This window comes from Macaca thibetana, chromosome 17, assembly GCF_024542745.1.
Source record: "Macaca thibetana thibetana isolate TM-01 chromosome 17, ASM2454274v1, whole genome shotgun sequence".
Taxonomy (NCBI): Eukaryota; Metazoa; Chordata; class Mammalia; order Primates; family Cercopithecidae; genus Macaca; species Macaca thibetana.
Window position 1 is genome coordinate 23,453,140 of NC_065594.1, and position 17,677 is coordinate 23,470,816.

Below are 17,677 nucleotides of genomic sequence, written 5' to 3' on the forward strand. Positions count from 1 at the left end.
CTTCACCTAGGTTAGCCACTCTTTCTATTAACATTTGCCTTCTCTCCTTCTCTCAACACACACACACACACACACACACACACACACACACTTTTTTTAGGTAGACCATTAAAACTAAGTTGTATGCATTCTTACACTCCACTCTTAAATACTTCAGCATGCATCTCCTATGAATAAAGAAATTCTCCTACATAATTACAGCACTCTCTATTACTACACACACCCAAGAAATTAATATTAATTGAATAATACCATCTAATATACAACCTCTATTTAAACTTCTGCAATTGTCCTGGACAGAATTTATTTTCTTGTTTCTTTCTTCCCCCGGAAATCAGATCTTTTCAAGATTTATCTATCATATGTGATTGGTTTGTCTCCATCTTATTTTTCAAGCAATTATTTAGAGGAGTTTTAGATTCACAGCAAAATTGAGAGGAAGATAGACAGACTTGCCTTATATCCCCTGCACACACATGTGCAGTAGCTTCCCTTACTGTTAACCTCCCCACCAGAGTGATACGTTTGCTGTAACTGACGAACCTACATTGGCACATCATTATCACCCAAAGTCCACAGTTTACATTAAGATTCACTCTTGGTGTTATATGTTCTATATGATGGATAAAGGTATAATGACATGTACCATTATTGTATCACACAGAGTATTTTCACTGCCCTAAAAATTCTCTGTATTCTGTTTGTTTATTCGTCCCCCACAACTCCTGGCAACCGCTGATTTTTTTTACTGTTTCCATACTTCGCCTTTTCCAGAATGTCATTGTTGGAATCATACAGTATGTAGCCTTTTCAGATTAGTTCTTTTAACTTGGTAATGCGCATTTAGGTTTCTTCTATGTCTTTTCATGGCTTGACAGCTCATTTCTTTTTAGCATGGAATAATATTCCATTGTCTGGATGTACCACAATTTATTCATTTACCTAGCAGAGGACATCTTGGTTTCTTCCAAGTTTTGGCATTTATCAATACAGCTGCTATAAACATCTGTCTACAAGTTTTTGTGTGAACATAACTTCTCAATTTCTTTGGGTAAATACCAAAGAGTGTGATAGCCGGATCTTATAGTGAGAGTATGTTTAGGTTTGTTAAAAAACAAAACAAAACAAAACAAAAAATCCCACCTGTCTTCCAAAGTGGCTGTACCATTTTGCATTCCCATCAGCAATGAGTGAGAGTTCCTGTTGCTCCACATCCTCACGAGCATTTGGTGTTGTCAGTGTTCTGGATTTTGGCCCTTCTAATACATGTATAGTGATTTTCTGCGTCCTATTTTCAGCATCTCTGATTCTCAGTAAATTTCTCCCAACATTCAGCCAACATAACCTCCCTGGAAATTTCACTTCTTGGCATTCTCCAGTTGTTCTCAATACATTCCTAACACACATCTGCAAGTACGAGTGACAAGATTAAACAAACAGAGGTTAATATCTAGCTCGTTCCAGACTTATAAATGGTTCTAAAAATGTCTTAGAGCAAAGGTCTCAAACTAGATGCCCACAGGTTCCTTCCAGACAGCAGCTACATATTGCTTGTCCCACCCAGTGAGTGTGCACACATGTGTACATATACATATACTCAGTGTGAATTTGTTGCCAGAATTTAAATATTAGGACTTTTTTTTTAAGATCTGAATTTCTGATTCTTCCTTAAAAACGAAATCAGAAGAACTGGCAACACTGGCTGCATATTCCCAAAAAAACAACATTTGGTTGAAATTGAGTAGCAGCTGCTGCCTTCAGATGCGCCTGGACCCGCATTTTCGTAGTCCACTAGCCGGATAACGTCTCCTAGTGTCAGCTGCCATTTTTCCTTGTGATGTTATTGTCACTTTTCTTATTCCTGGATTCTCTCACCTTCATGTTTCCCACCTGGTCTCAGTAGGCATTTGTGTAATCCACGCCAAGTGCTTCTTTGCATTCAAGCACCTACACATCACCGTCTCATTCTTTTTTTTTTTTTTTTTTTTTTGAGATGGGGTCTTGCTGTGTCACCCAGGCTGGAGTTCAGTGACTTGATAACGGCTTACTCTGGGCTTGAACTCCTGGACTCAAGTGATCCTCCTGCTTCAGCTTGAGCAGCTGGGAATACAGGCAGACACCATCATGCCTGGCTAGTTTGTTGTTGTTGTTGTTGTTGTTGTTGTAGTAGAGTAGGGTTCTCATTTTGTTGCCCAGGCTGGTCTCAAACTCCTGGCTTCAAGCCATCCTCCTGCCTCTGTGTCCCAAAGTGTTGGTACTTCAGGTGTGAGCCACAGTGCCCGGCATCCATCTTAATCTTGAACTAATCTTACAAAATAGATAGGAATATTATTATCCTCATTTTTCAAATGAGACCAAGATTAGTACGTAGTTTCCCTGTAGTAAAACAACAATTTGATAAGATATAGGATTCTGGGAATGACAAAAATGTGTAAAACCTGTGATGTGGAGGAGAGGATTCTTTAAGAGACAGTCATCAGAAGTGTAGGGAATCTAACCCTGCTACAGAGAAGAGACACCTATTTTATGCAATGTTACATCATTTGCATTAAGGTTGTTGTAGATGGACTTGAATAGAGCCATCAGTTGGTTGCCATGGAAACCATGAATTAGTGAAGGCAGTCTAGTAGCCTGGGTCATGTGGATTTAAAAGAAAGAAACTTTTGAAAATACCTAACTAAAGAATTTCTGGAATGAGAAGAAGGATAAATTATTCAAGGTGCTTATGAATTCCATCTGGGAAGCACATGCTGATCAGAAATCATGACCAAGGCTGAGGCCACGCGAATGAACCCTCGTGCTTTCCTGTTTTGCTTTAGTAGCTCAGACGTCTGCTTGGAACTGAACCGAACATCTCACAGTTCTGGCTGTGGGTCTTCCTGGGCTAAGTTATTGCAAAGAGATAAAGGACGTTTGTACTCATCTTAGCTAAACATGATCTTGTTACAGGCTCCTCTCCCTGATTTCTTCCCTTTGCTATATGGAACATCCGCTTATGTAAAAATATAAATCAACAAAGATTCACAAAGACCTTCTTGTCTATTGAAGCGGAACAGAGATCATAGGCTTCACTCCCAAACTCAACTTGGCTTACATGTTCTTGCTCAGATAATTAACTCTCCAATTAAACTCAGATCTGGAAAACAAGGCCACAAAGTCCTCTGAAGTGTTGGAGCCAGGAACAAATGGACATGGTTTAACAGTCAGAGAACACCGTGTTCCGGGACAGTCAAATATAGAAGCTTTCAGGGCCAGAAAATTCACCGAATCTCCAGAGTGATTTATTTTACAATTCAGACAAGTTTTAGGATAAAGATTTTAAAACTCATTTATTTTTAGGTAAACCTCCCTCCTTGCTAAAGAAATATTCCCTGGCTGATGACCATAAGAGGAAGTCAAACTCTACAGTACCAATAATGGTGAGTAAAACAGAGAGTGTATTTCTCCAGCACAGTCCCCAAGATGGGTTCAGTATCAACTGCAAGTAGGCAATTGATATTCTTTATTTAAAATAGTCATTAATCATCATAGCAATGACCAGCACAGAGAGGATTTTTGTTAGAAGTGAGAGCTCACTTGAGAAATCAATGTAGAATGAGACTGAGCTCTATGGGTGTGGAGGAAATACTGGTACCCGTGCACAATGTCACCAGGTGTGGGCTCTTCAGGAATCACATTTCATTGGCTATGCAATTTTAAGAAAGCAACAGATGAAGAAAGCAAGATTAAGTCCTCGAAATAGTGGTGAACAGGATAACACAGCTTCTATACCCATGGAGTAATGAGCACCTGGGAACAAGCATTTAGCACGTTTTTACAAGCATGATCAGTGATTTGAGAGTTTAGAATCCATGGGTGGATCAAGCAAGAGCCGGTGCACTGGTTGAACCTCACTCTCCACAGTGTCCTGGACATGGGCTCACAAGGCCTGACTGTGCCTGCCTTTCCCAACTCAGTAATCAGTGACCTCATGTCAGTAACCCGAATTCAGCTCTGGTAAGAATATTCACACCACAAAACTTAGTAAACTCCTCCCCTGGAGAGCTGCTTGTTAAACAATACCAGCACACTACTACACACTGTCACTGAGAGAATAAAAGATGTAACACAGGCGTGGTAGTGCACGCCTATATTCCCAGCTACTTGGGAGGCTGAGGTGAGAGGATCGCTTGAGCCCAGGAGTGCAAGGCTGCAGTGAGCTATGACTGTCCCACTGCCCTACAGCCTAGGTGGGTAACACAGTGAGACACCGCCTCTAAAAAACAAATTTTTAGAAATATGATTATTAATCATAAAACATGAACAAACGTAAAGTGACAACAAAAAGCAGTAACGAGTAAAAACAATGGTGCTATCTTTTTTTACTCTGAATGTTTATAAATGTAAACATGTAAAGAAAACAGGATAACAATATTATGGCATTCCTATAAATCTTCAATTTGTGTTACCTTTGGCTTGGGCTACACCTATGTGCAGTGGCAGACTTTTAATTTCATTTCCGAAGATTCCCCTTATTTGCCCATCAGAGTAGTAGCAAATGCAAAGGATGTAGACGTCCACAAACCTGAGTTCTAGTCCAGTTCTCTGTGAGGAACTGGGTGAGTGTTATGTAAAGATCAGCATCTACCCAGTCTCTGCTTCAGAGTACTATCCAACAAATGATAATAATGAAACATACACTGTCTACCATCATGAGGATATTTCAAGAAGCCAAGAGTCGTAAATATTTCGATCTGGAAACTGAGCGGTCAGCTGGCCCCACCCCTCACTTTATGGATGAGGACAATGAGGCCCTAAGAGATTGAGTGACTACCCAAGGAACTGCTACGCATAAGTAGTAGAGCCATAACCTGAACCCAAAGCTTTCACCTGTAGTCTTTCCAGCAAGCCACGCTATTTACGCATAGAATGAAAGACTGCTATATAAATGAATCAAAGAAGGCTTCTGTGTATTGGTCCCTCAGTTGTTTCTTTCCACCACTGCAACCTGAGACCAATTAACTCAAAAGCCTGCAGGCACCAAACTCAAACTTTAATACATCCAGTTATTTTTTAAATAACCCAAACAAGTAGACTATTAGCCATTTAGAGTCCACCTGTTTTGCACACTTCTTGAAACCTCACCCAGCATCTGCTGGCCATTGATAAGATACAGCATTGCAATGATGAGACCCCCAAGCTACTACCGCCCTTTAGGGCTCTCTGATCCAGGGACTTGCCTCTGCTGCTGAGCAACATCATCTAGACACGGAAGCCCCTCACTGATCCCTCCTCTCCTTCTGGATGTTGGCCCCCCGGAGCCTCTGGCTATCTCATGCTGTGAGGGGCTTCCCTTCTCACGCAACCTTCACGTCACCCAGTAAAGGTTGTGTGTGATTGCCTCTTGCGGAACCCTCTTTCCTTGATCAGCCCCCAAGTCCCTCAAACCTATAGAAGATGCAAATGTGCAGAAGTGATAAACATGAACTAGGCAGGGCATGGTGGCTCACACCTGTAATTCCAGCACTTTGGGAAGCCAAGATGAGCAGATTGCTTGCGCTCATGAGTTCAAGACCAGGAAGGGGAACATGACGAAACCTCGTGTCTACAAAAAAAATTTAAAAATTAGCCAGGCATGGTGATGGGTGCCTGTGGTCCCACCTACTTGGGAGGCTGAGGTGGGAGGACGGTTTGAGCCCGGGAGGTCGAGGTTGCAGTGAGCTGAGATCATGCCACTGTACTCCAGCCTAGGTGACAGAGCCAGGCCTTGTCTCAAAAAACAATTAATTAATTAATTAATTAAATTTAAAAACATGGACTATACTCAAAGTCCCAGCACGGGCAGATGTGGGGAGCAAATGCCACAGAGATGTTTGGTGCCACCACTAAGACTAAGAACCAGGGCAAAACGAACCCCAAATGCTGCTTTCCTGACTCCCCGCAGGTCTTCTTACTACTGTGCAGCAAGAGACACTGATAGGTCTTAGTTTTGGCCATATGTAGATAAGGCCTGGTAACTTGGCCTGATCAAATTTTACACTTCTCTTACACTCATTCTCAGGTGTGAAAAAAAAGATTAAGAAGGCATCCATATCATGAATTGGCCCCTGCGGCCACAAAGCACAGGTGCATTCCCTTGGTGTGCATCTGGAGCACCACAATGAAACTGAGACTCCAGGACAATGCAGAATTCACACAGCATGTGGCTGTCATTCAACGGCAACACTGCTTTAGAAAACTAGGGAAGGAATTCCAGCTTTAAATGGAATGCTTTACTATTTTGGAAAGCTCCAAAATCAAAATTCTGCCCCTCAAAATGTAAGTGCATGTACTTTTACAAATAGTATAATCACGCAAAACTATTCAGCTGCTTCAAATGTTTTTGACAAGCTGGAGTAAAAGTTGGCAGGTAACCAGTTAGAATTATTCTAACTTCCTCTTGCCATGGGAGTGGGGAGAGGCCATTTTTTGAATTTTTCAGTGACAGATTTGATGAAATCATAGAATGAACTATTTCAAGTATATTTTCCTGGTTTTGGCTACTAAATAATTGCACCAAAATTTAAAAAAACTAAGCTGTAAATTCAACTCAATTTCACTTGGTTGGAATCACCACATTTTGAGATAATTTAACACATTCATCCCTTGTACTAAGAATGATAACTAATAATGATAGTTGCCACAGGTTGATCAAATCTATGCCAGGTACTGCACTAAGGTTTTAAATATATTTACACATATCATATTCATGACAAATCCAACAAGATAGACACTATCTTTATTCCCATTGTAGAGATGTGGAAACTGAGGATGCTTAAGTAACTTGCTTAAGATCAGGCAGTTTCTCAGTCAATTCGTTTTGGTTCTAGAACCACCCTGCCCAATACAGTAGCTACTAGCCACATACAGCTATCAAGCTCTTGAAATGTGCCTGGTCTGAATTGAGATGTGCGGTAAGTGTATATTTTGATGACTTGTATAAAGAAAAGAATGTAAAATAGCTCACTAATAATTTTTAAAATATTGATTCCATGTTAACATACAAAAACAAAAATGTGCTGTTAAAATTAATAAGTAAAATATGTATGCTACCACAATTAATTTCACCTACTTGTTTTGACTTTTTAAATGTGGCTATTAGAAAAGTTAACACTTCCGTGCTTGGACCTCACATTATACCCCTATTGGACCACACCACTCTACAGCCTCAACTCTACCATTTTGCTTTACCCTCCAAAGGAAAGAGTTTATACTATTTACATTTACAAGGAAGTGTGATCTTTCATTGCAAGATTTGTGTATTGTTTGTATGTGAAGAAATTGAGGCAAAAAATGGTTAAGACCTAAAGTTAAATATTAATCCTAAAACAATCTTCAAAGCCTGCTGAGAACAAAAGATTGCATCCTCTACTCAGCTTGACTTGTTTGACCTGCTTTCCAACCTGGACTGAAGCCATGGAGTTCAAGAAGTTTAGCAACTGTTTGAGGTTTAATGCCTAATCGAAAGCCAAACATAGCCGTTGCTTGTGTTTTTATTCTTGTTTTATGCCCACTCATGCTATGCTCAGAGAGAAAAGCTCAGCAAGGTCGGGAGGATACCAGCTTGCGTGGCTTTTTTCCAGGGGTCATGTGTTGCGTTATATAGGATTCTCTAATTATTTAATGATAATCATTGGGTTTCCATTGTCAAGGAAAATATGTAAAACACATGCTGATAGGCAGATTCATTGAATGGCGTAAGGACTCCTTAAGAAAGCCGAAGCTATTTATGAACCCTACTCACGGCTCAGACACTGCCTTAGTTCAGAGTTGAGGCTGGATTTTCACATATTTCTCTGAAAGTCCCTCGGCAGAAAATATTTCCTGAAATATGAGCAACTCCGCAGGTGCCGTCTAATAGAACAGGACTTGGCAATTAAAACCAAAGACGTTCTTGTACTTTCTGCTGAGCTCCTGGTCCACCCCAGCCCCATCCAACTCTGAACATTTGACGTCTGTGCTTATTTACTTAGTTCCCTGGAGCACCGGCGGCTTTTCTCTGTCGCTGTGTTCACCTGTGAGAGGTCTATTTAAAGAGCCTTCATAATGTTCTGAACGTTTACATTTGAGCCAAGCCCTCAGCTCGACCTTTCGACATTCTCCCTCTCTTATTTCTTCTCTCTCCCACTGCAGTCCTCTCCTTCTTTCTCCCTTGCAGACCTGTGAAGGGAGAGGCTGTGACACTGAAAACCTTCCTGGGGAGGTGGTAGGACTGGCCCTCCGCCCTGCAGCCCCTCCTTAATGAGGATTAAGTGTTCCTCCCTCACGTCCCAATACTGGGCAGCTGTCCCCAAGCCATTTAGGACCAGCCAATGACATGCCAGAGAGCTACATTGGAGAGAACAGAGACCGCGTGCCTTTTTATTCATAGGACAGTGTGTGCTCATATAACCTCTCTCTATATATAGATAGACCCAGCTATTACCTTTCACAGTTCCTCCTTGTTTAACCTTATCTTTCTTGACTCATTGTATGTTTCGTGTTCCTAATGGACAGTATTCCACGTGGCACGGTGGAAGGCTCCTGAAAGCCTGGAGGCACAGATTCTAATCGCTGTTCTGCTGCTAACTCGCTGCCGCGTGGCTTGGGACATGTCATCAAACTCTCTGGGCCTGTTTCCTTAATGAAATAGAAAGTTGGATTGAATGATACCTAGAAGTCCTTGCTGTTTTACAATTCTATGATCCTTGAACTTCTCAGATCCTCTGTAATAATTAGTATTCACTTCTCGAAATATGTTTTTCCTGTGGCTGACCCCATGGATTTCCTTCTCTTTGGAGACGAGTGGCTGCCCAGTGACTAGCACACTGACCAGGTCCCCTCACAAGGTGATTAACGTGACTGCATCCCAGGCTCCAGGACAAGGCCCAGGCGATATGCAGCTGCACAGGAGTTAAATAGAAACATTTTTAAAAACACTTCAAGGGGAGGAAATTGATTTACTGAAGAGTAGTTTGTAGGAAACAGAATGTGGATAAGGCCCACATTAGTTCATAGAAGAATCTCATGAAGCTTTTTTTTTTTTTTTTTTTTTTGCGACAGTGTTTCGCTCCTGTTGTCCAGGCTGGAGTGCAATGGTGCGATCTCAGCTCACTGCAACCTCTGCCTCCCAGGTTCAAGCGATTCTCCTGCCTCAGCCTCCCAAGTAGCTGGGATTTCAGGTGCCCACCGCCACCACGCCTGGCTAACTTCTGTATTTTTGGTAGAGGTGGGGTTTCACCACATTGGCCAGGCTGGTCTTGAACTCCTGACCTCAGGTGATCCACCCACCGTGGCCTTCCAGAGTGCTGGGATTACAGGCGTGAGCCACCGTGCCCGGCAAGAATCACATGAAGTGTTTATGGTTTGCTTTGTTTCTTTGTTGTCTAGAGTCTTGGCTGAAAGGAGGAAGCCCACCTTCTACCCTACGGGGTACTTCCGAAAGGACTGTGGGGTCGTCATAGCACGTCTCCCTGCTTCTGGTTCTCCCCACTCCATCCCATTTTGCACACTGGGGCCAGATAAACATCAATAAAGCTGCTCCTATCACTGTGCCCCCTGCCCCTCTGGGCCACCTGGACTAAGCACAGCCTGCTTGGCCTGGCTGGTCAAGGCTCCCATGTTAAACCCTCCACTGTCCTGACCAGCTCTTTTGACAGCTGCTCCCTGAACACAATGCCCAGGGATCTCCCGCACACCCAACTCACCTGGCATTACCCTACACCATGTCGTTGTGCAGTCTTCTCTCTCAGGAGGGCCCTCTATGCTCTCCAGCTGCTCAGTCCAATCGCTTCTGTAACACTTATGTCAAAACATTAACTTCATGATACACTTTCTCTTTCCTTCAAAACCCCTTGACCAATGCTGTTCAATAAAAAATAGATGCAAGTCACAAATGGAACTAAAATTTTCCAGCTGTCATATTTAAAAAAAAGAGGAAAGTGATGAAATCAGTTTTTGTAATATTATTCTATTTCACCTAAAATAGTTAAAATTCTTTTGTCTTGACATGTAACAAACATAAAAACTATCAATGCTTTATTTTACATTCTTTTATTTTGTACCTAATTTTCAAAATTCATTTGTGTTTTCAACTTATAGCACATCTCACTTAGAATGCTAAATTGTTTTTTGGTTTGGGGGATTTTTTTCAAGACAAAGTTTCCCTCTGTCACCCACACTGGAGTGCAGTAGTGTGATCATAGCTCACTGTAACCTTGAACTCCTGGGCTCAAGCATCCTCCTCCTTCAGCCTCCCGACTACCTGGGACTACAGGCGCATGCCACCACACCTGGCTAACTTTTTATTTTTTGTAGAGTCAGGGTCTCCCTATGTTGACAGGCGGGTCTCAAACTCCTGGACTCAAGAGAAGTTCCTGCCTGAGCTTCCCAGTCTTGGGATTGCAGGTGTGAGCCACTGCACCCAGCAGGATGCTCAGTTTTTATAGGAAGTACTTGATGTGTAAGTCAATCTCATAAAATTTACAATTAAAAGAGTACCTTCAAGTGCCCAGGTTTGTTCCAAACATACTAAAAAGTCTGCCAATCACTGAGTCAAGTATCCATTTTTTAAAATTTAAACCTAAACGCATTAAAATAAGATAATATTAAAATTCCAGCTCCTCAGTTCTCTAGCCATATTTCCAGTGTTCTGCAGCCACATGTGGCCGGGGAACAGTATTGGACAGTATTGGACAGCATAGCCACGGGCCCGTATGCCTCTGAGAGGTGTCTATCACGTTTGGTTTTGTTCGAGGTTTCGTTTTTGTGTAAACTCAGTTAGACCACATGACTCCCAGAGGGCAGAACCGTCTCATCCTCTCTCACCTCTCTACCTCCACTGTCCAGCCAGCCCTGAGCCTGACACACACCAGGCTCTGAATCAATACTTTATAAATAATAGAAGAATTAGCAGATGAGTAAATGATCATATTCTTCCTATCAGGTTATTAATTATTTGAGCACATATTTTATTCTTCTTAGCAGTTTCTATTGTGCTAACACAGGGCCATGCCCATAATAGACAGTCAGCAAGCATTTCTTCCTCACTTAGATGAATTTAGGATGCTATGGCCACATAGGTTTCACTCTTCACATTATTTTGTACTCAAGCACACAAAAAGCACCTGTATCTCATACATTAAAAAGAGCTTTTAAGGCTTCACTTTTTAAAATTCATTTTAGTGTTAAAATCAATGGATTTAACCACCAGATGTGTTAGGATCATACTGTAAAGTTAGCATAGAAATATCCATCCTTCTTAAGCAGTGATCTCAGCGGGAAGTTCTGACAGATCTCTCTTTCCCTCCTTCCCTCCCTCCTACGTTCATTATTCACCAAATCAAACACTTGACTTCTAAAGACATACAGGCACTATAAAAACTTTAAACAAGGTGGAAAAAAAAAAAAAAAAAGAGACTAAGGAGGAAAAGAAACTAAGAAGGAAGAAGACAATGGTACCACCAAGTACAAAGCACCCTACTACGAAACCCTCCCAGGGCAGTGGGTTCACACAAGAGGATGGGGCCAGATGGGCACAGCAGGGGTTACACCAATTTCCAGGGCATCGGGTGCCTCATCTGAAGGTCAGTTTCTTGAGAGAGAAATCTTGTGTCTATGATGGAAGTATTCCTATAAGAGAAAATGCTTCAATCCCATCAAACGTTTTCATAAAGACGTGAAATCAGTCCCATTGCTTCATGGAAAAATTCATAGTCAAGCCAGGTGAGGGCGACGAAGCCGACAGCAGTGCAAATGCAGAGTCCTTGACCTTCAACACTGAACGTGAGCGTGGGGGTTCTAGGGACGTCTATTCTCAAAATTCCTGAGGACTAGTGGGTTAGGAGCTTAAAGAGTTTATGATCCCTCCCATACCACAACCTTCCACTGTCTGACTGCTCCCCAAGAGAAGGATATCAGCCTTCATTCTTCAACTCTCTTTTTTCTCTCTCACTCCCACAAAATGAAACTAACGATTGGTGTTGTTGGTGTTCAACCCTTCAAGGTCCCAATATGCTGCCGATTAGTGGATTTACCTTGAACTGAGCTACTCCTTGCCATGTATCCTAATTAAGTCCCTGTGACAGAGTGGGGATGCCAATTAAAATCTTCCCACCACACATTCCATTTGCCTCTGCACTAGTCCAGCGGCTTCTCACCATGGCTCTATTTATCCAGCAGTACCTGACATCTGAATAGGAGACAGCAGAGTCTGCTCCAGGGCAGTGGCGCAGCACAGCACAGATAATCGCTTGACCAGGATTCCTAGTGATTTCAATATGGTTGGGGGCAGGGGCTGCCTTCTTTGTTTCTTGCCTTTTTGTTATTTCTAAATGTATTGAAGGTTGTTTTCAAAAAACTTGTTTTGAACAAAATTGAAATTATAAAACTATCCAAGGCAGCAATTATAAATGGAACCTCACTCTTAAGCCTAAAATGTTCCACCCGAGTCGGAATTTCCTGCCAAGTTTCCTCCCTTGAATATTTTTCCTTATAGTTGCATGATTTCCAATTGATTTTATATTTAGTAGTGGTTCCCAGAAGTCCTAAGACAATAGCCATTTCAAAAAAAGTTACATGACTAAATGAATCCTCACCTTAAGGGAATTATGGCAGTGAAACAAATGTGATTCAGAAGCTAATCTTTATCATCAGATGAAGGATGGACTAAAACTATCCTTAAGGCAAGACTCAGTGACTGGATTACTGAGGACCCTTTAGAGCAAAAGTGACAGAAAACCAACTCAAACTACTTAAACAAAATAGTCTGTCTTGCCTTATATATCTAGTATATTTATGAATGAATCTGGAACTCAGGCAGGGCTGGATCTAGGTGCTGAAACAAAGTTGTCAGGATTCTCAGCATTCATGAACTCCATTTCTCAGCTTGCTTTCCTCTGAAATTGTTAAATTTTTATTCACTCCTGTTTCAGCAGGCTTTCTTTAACATCTAGGGGGAAATGGCTATTGGTTATTCCAGACTATATGCTCCTGGCTTGGAAATCCTATTGGGAAGAGAAGATCTCTTTCTTATTATGTAAATCAATCAATCCTTAGAAGGATCCTCACTGGCACTGATTTTGTCACATGCCCTTATCTTCAGTAGTCACTTTTTCATGGGACTAGGGATTGAGAATGGATCATGAATGCAAACGTGATGGCAGGGCAGGGAGTTTTTTATCAGAAGGAGAGTGGGGGATAAAAACTACAGTGGTCCTTTCCAGCTTGGACCCGGCAGAATGGCTCCCGCAAAGAAGGGTGGCGAGAAGAAAAAGGGCCGTTCTGCCATCAACGAGGTGGTGACCCGAGAATACACCATCAACATTCACAAGCGCATCCATGGAGTGGGCTTCAAGAAGCGTGCCCCTCGGGCACTCAAAGAGATTCGGAAATTTGCCATGAAGGAGATGAGAACTCCAGATGTGCGCATTGATACCAGGCTCAACAAAGCTGTCTGGGCCAAAGGAATAAGGAATGTCCCATACCGAATCCGTGTGCGGCTGTCCAGAAAACGTAATGAGGATGAAGATTCACCAAATAAGCTCTATACTTTGGTTACCTATGTACCTGTTACCACTTTCAAAAATCTACAGACAGTCAATGTGGATGAGAACTAATCGCTGATCATCAAATACATCAAATAAAGTTATAAAATTGAAAAAAAAAAAAAAAACTACAGTGGCTACACCAAGGAATGGCTGGGAGGAGTGGCAACTACTTCCCTAAATTTTCATTTATGAAACATCTACTCAGCTATGTAATAAACAAACCAAACACATTAAAATGGCTGCTCCCTCACAGTTTATAATCCGTTACAATAATCTTTATCAAAATGTAAAAGCCATAACAACTAAATGCAAAGTGTGACCTTTAATGGGATCCTGTATTTTAAAAAACTATAAAGGACATTCTAGAGATGGTTGGAGAAATTTGAATGTAGACTGCATATTCAGTTACATTGTTATGAAATTTTTGGAGTCTATTTACATTGTTTTATAGTTGTGGGAGAATATCCTTTCTCTTAAGAGATGCATGCCAAAAGATCTAAGGCTAAAGAATGATGGATGCCTGCAACTAATTCTCAAGTGGTTCAGCAAAATCAAAGCGTGTGTGTGTGTGTGTGTGTGTGTTTTCATCTACAAGCCATCCTTAAACTATGAAAACCATGCAATCCAATTAACAGTAGTAGGTTTAGAAAAGCAGTAGGTTTACATACCCTGGTCTAATGCAAGTCCCTTAACCCCTTCCAAATTGATAAAAACCTTAGGTCAACCTACAGGGAAATTCTAGAACCCCCAACTGTCCATTACTATGGGCATTTAGTGAAATCAAGTTACATAATCTAATAAAATTCTAATAATTATGAAGAAGCTCTTCTACATCCTGTTTTACATCATCCTGGTCTCAATATTTAGGAGATCCCTCCTCTCCAGAGCCTCTACATGTTTTGAAAACTTTACCAACCTATGAAACAAAGCACATTCTTTCCTCCAGCTGCAGCTCTCTGTTCTTACTAAATCCAGAAAGGGTGTGACACCTCTGGATTAGTTTCCTATTGCTGCTCTAACAAAATGCCAACCCAGATGTATTCTCCTGCAGTCCTGGAGGTCGGAAGTCTAAAATCAAGGTGTTGGCCAGGCTGCACTCCTCCTGGAGGCTCTAAGGGACAATCTATTCCCTTGCCTCCCCAGCTAGACTATGCACATAAACAAAATTACCAGGCAGCTTTTGCAACTCCTAAAGAAAGCACATATCTAGGCAACAAGCTTCGATAATGACCGTCAAAACCAGTGGGTCACAAGTTGACTGGGGATTTTGAAAGGACTGGATGAAGGGCCAGGATAACAACACCAGGACCCTGTTATTAATCTTAATGTCTCAAGGGGAGGGAAATTCCACCATCTGAAGTGGTGCAGTAGGAAGTACACATCACGGCCTATGAAGAATTTTGACCTAAAAAATATGATAACCTGAATCTGATCAAGCTTCTAGATATATTTATCAGACTATAAGAAATAACAGAACATAGGCCGGGCATGGTGGCTCACGCCTATAATCCCAACACTCTGGCAGGCCAAGGTGGGCAGATCACAGGGTCCAGAGATCAAGACCATCCCGGCTAACAAGGGGAAACCCTGTCTCTAGTAAAAATACAAAAAAATTAGCCGGGCGTGGTGACGGGTGCCTGTAGTCCCAGCTACTCTGGAGGTTGAGGCAGGAGAATGGTGGGAACCGAGGAGGCGGAGCTTGCAGCGAGCCAAGATTGTGCCACTGCACTCCAGCCCAGGTGACAGTGCAAGACTCCGTCTCAAAAATAAATAAATAGGCCGGGCGCGGTGGCTCAAGCCTGTAATCCCAGCACTTTGGGAGGCCGAGACGGGCGGATCACGAGGTCAGGAGATCGAGACCATCCTGGCTAACACGGTGAAACCCCGTCTCTACTAAAAATACAAGAAAATTAGCCGGGCGAGGCGGCGGGCGCCTGTAGTCCCAGCTACTCGGGAGGCTGAGGCAGGAGAATGGCGTGAACCCGGGAGGCGGAGCTTGCAGTGAGCCGAGATCGCGCCACTGCACTCCAGCCTGGGGCACAGAGCAAGACTCCGTCTCAAAAAAAAAAAAAAAAAATAAATAAATAAATAAATAAATAAATATAAATAAAGAAATACAGAGGATATGGAAAGTTGTTAAATAACATCTCAAGGATACAACCAACCAAATCCAGTATGTGGGAAATTCTATAGAACAAAGTACTTCTTTTCATCCAGAAGTATCATGAAAAGAAAATAGGAGAAAACGGTGATTTAGATGAAAAGAGATGTATAGGCATATAATTCAAGGCTATGTGTGGACCTTCTTTGGATTCTGATGTAACTAAACCAACTATAAAAAGACATTTTTGAGACAACTGGAGAAAGTTGAACATAGACTATGATAATATTAAGGGATTTTTGTTAATTTTAGTGTTATTTTTGCTTATTTTTAAAGTCCTTATCTGTTAGAAAATCATACTAAAATTATTAATTAATTATTATTATTATTATTATTTATTTTTTGAGACAGAGCCTTGCTCTGTCGCCCAGGCTGGAGTGCAACCTAAAACACAGTATCTACGTGATACAAGGGCTATACTGGAAAAGAAGAGACTGCTATGAGAAAAATAGGTAAAAGGGACAACATTTTGATTAGGACAGAGGATGAAGGGGGCAGGGAAAACTTCTTTGAAGAGCTGACATTTACCTGAGATCTAAAAGACGAATAAATGTTTGCCACCGGTATATGTCCATCAAATACTAAAAAAAAGAGGGGCTGAGTATGGTAGCACGTGTCTGTCATATCACGCTTTTGGAGGCCAAGGCGGAAGAATCGCTTAGCCCGGGCGTTTGAGACCAGCCTGCGCAACATGGTGAGACCCTATTGCTACAGAAATTAAAAAAAAAAAAAAAAAAAAAAAAAATTTAAATTAGCCAGGCATGGTGATGTTCACCTGTAGTCCCAGCTACTCTGGAGACTGAGGTGGGAGAATTGTTTGAGCCCAGAAGGTCGAGGCTGCAGTGAGACATACAGAGTGAGACCCCGTGTCAAAAAATAAAAATAAATTAAAAAGGAGGAATATTATGAAAATAAACGTCCAAGTAATATCCTGGAATTTGCAGAAATATTGTGCTCTTCCCAAGCTTCAAACCCTATTTGCTGAATGAATTAGGGCAGTGAATGATTAGAGTAACATGTGCTGTTGGTGACAGAAGCCAACTGGCAGTTGCCAGTCTTAATAACCTGACTCTACTTATGCACTGTCCCCCTTTTTCAGAGTGTGGATTTCAGGAACTCTGCCCATTTTTGCCCAGAATAACTCTAATTCAATGGGAACCAGAACTTTCCCACTGGGCTCTGAACGCTTCCCAAGTCACCCAGTTTCTCCTGACGCCAGCACTGTCTCCTTGAGATGGTCCAGGTTGCCTCTCACCTGCCCCAAGACAAAGTATCCCAAGGTTAAATCTGGGACTCTGGAGAAACCAGACAGGAAACAAGGGTGAGACCCAACCACAGGGAGCCCAGGACTGGGCCCAGAGGACGTGCGGGGGCAGGGGACTCGGGCTGAATGAAGGTCATCTGAATTTGGGAGTGTGTACCTAATCTGCAAGATGGGAGAGCTGATGCCAGCCGACCTCTGACTCAAATGTGAACTTGCATCAATCACTTCACCGCCCTACCCCTGAGTCTCAATGTCTTTTCATTTGTATCATAATGGTGAAAATCATGGTGGCACCCCTTTAGCCCTCAGGGATTCAGCTGTAAGATTTCAGTTATCCCAGTAACTTTGGGAAAGGCATGCTGGTACAGTTTATCCCTACAAGCAGAAGGCTGTCAAATTGTTGATTCTGGACACAGCATCCAGAGGGTGGTGCAGAGCCATTATTATCCCAACCCAGCATCTCTTGTTTCACCATGAATGGGAATCCTAGCTACCTTGTCTCTCTGGCCTTCCTCCCTTTCCTCCCCACCTCCCAGAGCTCATCTGTCTTTTCCAGTTCCTCTTTCCCTGGGACCAGGGAGCAACACAAAGTATTGCCTCCAGGAGGGCGGGGCAATTGGGAGGGTCTGTCCTGAGTCTTTCTTGAGCTTCAGAGGAGGAGACATTAGATTCTACAAAGTGGACCATCTACAAGAAAAATAGTCTTGT

General features: G+C 42.2%; 1 protein-coding gene across 1 annotated transcript; it reads left to right on the forward strand.

The window, feature by feature from the left end:
* Positions 1-13,184: 13,184 nt before the first annotated feature.
* Positions 13,185-13,706, forward strand: LOC126940392 (60S ribosomal protein L31-like). The gene has a single exon (XM_050766245.1). The coding sequence runs from the start codon at positions 13,236-13,238 to the stop codon at positions 13,611-13,613; it is 378 nt and encodes a 125-aa protein (XP_050622202.1). The 5' UTR covers positions 13,185-13,235; the 3' UTR covers positions 13,614-13,706.
* The last annotated feature ends 3,971 nt before the right edge of the window (positions 13,707-17,677 follow it).